The sequence below is a fragment of the Sebastes umbrosus genome, chromosome 23 (assembly GCF_015220745.1).
Source record: "Sebastes umbrosus isolate fSebUmb1 chromosome 23, fSebUmb1.pri, whole genome shotgun sequence".
In the NCBI taxonomy this organism is placed as follows: Eukaryota; Metazoa; Chordata; class Actinopteri; order Perciformes; family Sebastidae; genus Sebastes; species Sebastes umbrosus.
This window is the reverse complement of record NC_051291.1, coordinates 3647220-3653351: the sequence shown is the minus strand read 5'-3', so window position 1 is coordinate 3653351 and position 6132 is coordinate 3647220. Positions and strand designations below refer to the sequence as shown.

Below are 6132 nucleotides of genomic sequence, written 5' to 3'. Positions count from 1 at the left end.
CAGAGAAGTACTCGTATCGGTACTCGGTATCGGCGAGGACCCAAATGTACTTACTAATTATTAATTAATAATTACTGATGTATTTTATGTCGTAGAACAAAACGGTAAAATCTCTAAAGCTTGTGTTAACCACAGACCTTATTTCAGGCATCTAACCAAACATCCATTCACAAAACCCATTGACTTCCAGACGATGGAACCGGAAGTGCTAAAATGCAAACTCAAATCCAGGTTTTAGGGCTCATTCCTGTCTATCTGCTGCTTGCCCTCAGTTTAATTACGAGTCTATATTCTATCTACACTTAAAATGCCTCGGGGTGTTATTGACACACGGCTGGCCTTCTATTCTATTGACTTCCACTAACAGCGGGCAAAGCCCTGCAGACCACAGTTGTAATGGCTCTATAATCACGTTATCTGATGGCAAAGTGGGTGAACAAATTTTGAAGTGTGTGCAATTGAAGTGTACAATGAGGGGCTTGTTTGTGTGAGCGGAGAAGACGGAGGCGTACTCGTTGAGGAGTTGTTGTTGTTGTTGAGATGAGAGGGGAGAAAGGGAAACAGTAGGGTTTACCGTCTGGTCATGCAGTCACACAGAGTTTATGGTTGACTTTTAAAGGTGCACTACAGAACAATACTACAGAAATGAATCTGAGAGGACTGATACAGGATTATTGAATCCTGTACAGCCCCCCCCCAGCCTCGTCCTCAGACAGGAAGTGTGCACCAGCCCCTCTCCACTTTCCCCCCCTGAGAGAAACTGGAAAGACTGGTTCTTTCTCACCGGGCGGCCTTCCCTCTCTCAGCGACCAGTCAGGGGAACATGAAAACTGAGATACAGGTGGTGTGCGGAGCTTTTGTTTGGGACCTGAGAGCCGTGGTGCGTGGAAAGCCCTCTGCAAATCTCAGAACAAAAGAGCTGCCTGTGCCGGTTTCTTTTATTGTGGACCATCATGATCTGTAGTTTACCGTAGCCGTGTAGTTACTGCACAACAAAAACTTCTTTTTAGATGTTTGAGTATTTAGTTTTGAGTTCAGATGGTTAGAGAAATGTGGGGACAGACTGGAGCCGCTGCAGTGAGAAGGTTCATGTGCAAAACTGAGGCCGTGGTGTATTTTCAGAATTAGGGATGCACTGATCTGATACCGATAGCAATACCTTAACTTTGGGTGTCCGAGTACCGATCCAATACCAGTGTGTAATTAATAAACTGCATTGTTTGGAAGTGAGTGGATCAGGCTTGACTTAAACATTTCTTTTCTAACTTTGTAAAACAAAATGTAACAAATAAATACATAGATAAATGTTTACTGAAATGTATTAAAATAATCAAATCGTACACCTGCAACCTTTTTAACGAATTGGTCAAAACTGCACAGTACAGACAGTACAAACAGTATATAATGTATATTGTATACAAACATGGAATTGAAATGAATAGATCGTCTTGATTGTCACCGATACCTGATCAAGCTATTCGAGTCTGGCTTTGCAGAAGCATGCTAGCTGGTCTGTGTTTATACACCAAACTTCATGTAACAATCTAACAATTTAATCCAGCAATGATTTGATTTTAAGTTCTTGCAGCAGTTTCAGTGCATCAGAAAAAGTCTTATTTGTGTAATTCGGGTCCCCTAGTTTACCGTCTTTCCCTGCCACAGCACCGAGGTTGACTCAAGCATAAAGGTGCTTTTGATAACATTGAGCCACTAGATGTTGCATTCTCCCCCCCGTTCCATTGCATTCACTTCACAACAAGTCGTTGCCGGACACTTACCGTCAATTTCCACACTAACTGATGACCCAGAGATACCACGTGATACCAACGTTGTTTTACTGTTGGCTCACAAGCCTTGTTAGAAGTGGGAACCAAACATCAGATATGTAAACAAAACATTCATTTTGGACCCGCCAAATTTTTTTAAATGATGAATTCACAGTCATAATATTTTTTTCTGGAAAAGCCATACTTTATTCAGCACCTTTTTATAAAGGTTCTCTACATTAAATGTTCTCAATAACACCTTTTAAATCTCAGAAACACATGCTGGCAGGGTTTATTCCAGCGCAGTCTCTCTCCAAAACTCTCCGGGCTGCCATCTATCTCGGATCTCTGTGTTGACTTGTGAATCTTCCCCTTCTGTATGTTTGAATAGAGAAGATTTCCAAAAGGTGTTGCACTTCTTTCCAGACGGGAGAACCCCCTCGTTTCTATGGAAATATGTGCTCTGAAAGTAGCCAGCAAACACACACATGTGGAAAATGGGTCAGAGTTCTCCCGGTGTTATGAATAGGAATCGGTTTCACAGCGGCGTTGGTGCCGTGCTGTCTCTCTCTCTCTGCCTGAGGTGGACGAGTGTAAAATCAGCAGTCTGGGTGTGAATAGAATAGACAGGTGATTTGCTTATGCATACCTGAACTAAATGTGAATTAATTAAACAATTATTAGTACTGTGGGTCAGCTTGATTGACAGCTTCCAACAATTAAACATTAACGACGCCACATCCCAAATTAAACCTGCATTAGTAAACTGCCCTCCGTGTTTTTTTTGAGGGCTGCTGGAAAAACGAATCAGAAAAACTAACAGCCTTCTGGTCAGTAAGGTGTAGCTGGAGGTGTAGGGGTGGGGGGGACTGTAACCATCGCAATGAATACTGAAAACGAGGCCTGTAGTCTGGTGCATCGGAGGGAATTCCTGCCTCCCCCCCTTCACTCTCTCTCTAGTGCCGAGTCTCATACACACAAAGAGGGCACTGTACATGCTCTGTTTATAACTAAGCAGTCCCTGCACTGCAATTTAGGAGGCGTGCAGCTCAGGAAATTGCTGGCCTCTGCCGGGGCATGCTTTCACTGAGGGAATGGTATTCATCAGCCAAGTAATTGGCAGGTTACGTTTTTAAATACCTTGTTGGTAATTACCTTATAAACAAAAATCACACATCGCTAAACCGAAAAGGTTGTTTGGACTCGGTTTTTGAAGAGCAGCGACATTGATCATTCGGAGCAATTTGTCGGCATCCTTCAAATGCAGCATCAGCGAAAAAAAAAAAAAACAGTGTCTCACGTTGGGTGGTAAGTTATAGCTTCGCAAGCGCGTGTGAGAGTTTGTCATTTTTTTTTTTCATACCACAGGGCTAATTGAGGGACTTGACTGTTTGCATATCTGGAAACATGAACCCGATGCTGCGGCGCTACTCAAATACACAGTATTTTTGTCATTTATTGGAGCGACGGTGTCTGTGTTTTCAGAGCAAACAACAGGATCACCAGGATCTCTGTGGAGCAGCTCGGGCCCTTCCTCGCTCTGGAGACGCTCGACCTCGGCAACAACAACATCGTGGAAGTGAAGGCCGGCTCCTTCCCCGCTTTGCCTCTCAAGAACCTGTGAGTGTTTCCACTTCTGTTAGTGAACGTTTAATCTAAATTAGAATACATTACTAGGTCTGACCTCCAAGATCTGTTGTTGAAATACAGTGTTTGATGTGTCTTATTCATTAAATCTTTCTTTTCTCAGGTTCCTCAACAACAATCGGATCTCATCGCTGGAGACGGGCTGCTTCACCAACCTGTCCAGCAGTCTGCAGGTTCTTCGGCTCAACCGCAACCGTCTCTCCACCATCCCGGCTAAGATCTTCCAGCTGCCCAACCTCCAGCACCTGTAAGCTGTTTTCTTTTTGCTCTCCTAGAGACAGAATCATGATGTGTCTCATATCGACATCTTTCCCAGACAGTCTAAATAAAACAACTCTCTTTTCTGACTTAAGCCCCGACTACACACTAGTTTTTGAGGCTTGCCAAGTTGAGGACATACAATTATTTTTGCAGAGTAAACAAAGAAATGAAGGTCCATAAAGTCGTTTGTACTGAACAATTTACAAACTTTACATCGCACATTATGCACTTTGTCAACTTCTGTTTTACATAAAAAGATACAGTTATCACTCTGTTCATCTCAGAGTTTTCAGTCACATATCTTGAGATCAGAGGTCAAGGGGACCCCTTTGAAAATGACCATGCCAGTTTTTTCTTTGCCTTGTTACTTTGGAGTGAGATTTTGCGTTCTTCCCGACAAGCTAACGTGACATGGTTCCAATGGATTCCTTAGGTTTTCTAGTTTCATATGATACCAGTATCTTCACTCTAGCTTTAAGACTGAGGCCGCTACAACCTCTGAAAGACATATATAGCGGCGGATTGTTAAGAGGTTAGTAGTTTATATAATAAAAGATTGATACTTGACGTCCGTGTATCGATCCCCCACCCCTACAGTCCAGATGCTGTTTCTGAGGTCTTTCCACCCTGAAATCAGTACAGTTCTGTGGAAACATTAAATAATAATAAAAAAATATATTTTTAGGGAACATTACATTTTACAATACATTGTAAAATATCTGCAGGTTTTCCTTGTTGCTTGTGCTCTTACGATAACTGATCTGTGTGTGTTTGTGTTTCAGGGAGCTGAGTAGGAACCGGGTCCGCCGGGTGGAGGGTCTGACCTTCCACGGCCTGCACGCCCTCCGCTCCCTGAAGATGCAGAGAAACGGCCTGAGCCGCCTGATGGACGGAGCCTTCTGGGGCCTCAGCAACATGGAAGTCCTGTAAGCAAAATCTACAATTAAGATGTGCATCAAGTTCTGTTCGTTCCAAATGTAGTATAAAGTCTCATTATGTGTGTGTGTGGGCCTGCAGGCAGCTGGACTACAACAACCTGACGGAGGTGAGTAAGGGCTGGCTGTACGGCCTGCTGACTCTGCAGCAGCTCCACCTCGGCCACAACGCCATCAGCAGGATCCGACCTGACGCCTGGGAGTTCTGCCAGAAACTCAGCGAGCTGTGAGTCCACCTTTTTTTCTTTCCCTCCCTCCCTCCCTCCCTCTCGTTATTCCCTCCTCACTTTCCATTCACACTCTGAACTCCCAACACTTCTCTGTGTCGCCCTCTCCTCCCCTCTGGCACTCCCGCCTGCCCTTCCTCACACTCCAGTTCCTCTCGTCGCCAATCCACACACACACACACACACACACACACACACACACACAGACAAAGCAGCGTCTCTTATGCTCTGCCAGCGAGTGCCAACATATTACACACCCCTTTGCCTCTTCTCTTTTCTGCCGTCACTTGAGCCAAAACAACACCTCCGGAAGTCCCCACTTATTTTTTCCTATTGGAAACTCCATTATTAGTCTTTGTCAAACACTCCGTTACCCACAAACTTCAGTGATTCCCCCCTGCCCTTCACATCAACACACATTCCTGCAAGCAGATTGAATTTCCTTTGTTGTGGCTGTTGTTTACAGCAGCGGTCAGTTCAGTGTTTGCAGAGTTCTGGGGTGTTTTTCACAGATAGGTTGTTGTTCTTTTTCCCCCGCCGGTTCCTCTCTCTCTCTCTCTCTACAGCTCTTATCACACGGAGCTGAGAGTAAACAAGCCGCCCGTCGGCTGGGAGCGTGCCCGGCTATCTGATTTGTTCTCATCTGAGTTTACTTAAAAAGAACCGGCTTCTCGGAATTATTCGAATTCTGTTTTTATTGCAACACTTTTATCTCCTCAAACTCGTACAAAATAAAAAGTTATAAAATGAAAAACACTGATTATAGTTACCTCAATTCTTTACTGTTCTCATGTTTTTGTTGTTGTCTTCTGTCCTGCAGCAACCTCTCCTCCAACCACCTGTCCAGACTGGAGGAGTCCAGCTTCGTAGGCCTCAGCGTGCTGGACGAGCTCCACATCGGAAACAACCGCGTGAGCTTCATCGCAGACGGAGCTTTTCGTGGACTCTCCAACCTGCAGATGCTGTGAGTTCAATCAATCAAACTTTATTTATATAGCATCTTTAAAACAAGTCCAAAGTGCTGGACAGACGGTTGACAAAAATAGAGTGTTAAAATGGATTTAGATTTATCTAATGCACACAAAAACAACCAATATAAAAGTTCATTTGAATAAGAAAGCAATAAGAGATGGGTACTTAGGATAATAAAAGATAAATAAAATACAAGGAAATAAAAATAATAATAAAAAGAAATAAATAAAACTACAAAAAATAAGGAGATTGTATTAAAATAATAACATTTTAATTAAATAAAATAGAATAAAAGAGATAATAAGGAACAGCAAATAAAATGTT

The 6132-nt window shown here is 43.2% G+C and overlaps 1 protein-coding gene and 1 long non-coding RNA gene across 2 annotated transcripts in view; one reads left to right on the top strand and one right to left on the bottom strand.

Moving 5' to 3' along the window:
- The window catches only part of lrig3 (leucine-rich repeats and immunoglobulin-like domains 3), a 29248-nt gene that overhangs the window by 13154 nt on the left and 9962 nt on the right, over positions 1 to 6132 (top strand). Inside the window, exons 4-8 of the mRNA XM_037761095.1 lie at positions 3252 to 3386; positions 3517 to 3660; positions 4457 to 4600; positions 4692 to 4835; positions 5657 to 5800. Coding sequence (XP_037617023.1) covers positions 3252 to 3386; positions 3517 to 3660; positions 4457 to 4600; positions 4692 to 4835; positions 5657 to 5800 — 711 coding nt within the window. The remainder of the gene's footprint in view (positions 1 to 3251; positions 3387 to 3516; positions 3661 to 4456; positions 4601 to 4691; positions 4836 to 5656; positions 5801 to 6132) is intronic.
- On the bottom strand, positions 1935 to 5722 carry LOC119483068. Its single transcript, XR_005205606.1, has 4 exons — positions 5607 to 5722; positions 4426 to 4598; positions 3569 to 3658; positions 1935 to 2229 (listed from the first exon to the last, which is right to left on the bottom strand). It is a non-coding gene; the product is annotated as an uncharacterized LOC119483068 (long non-coding RNA).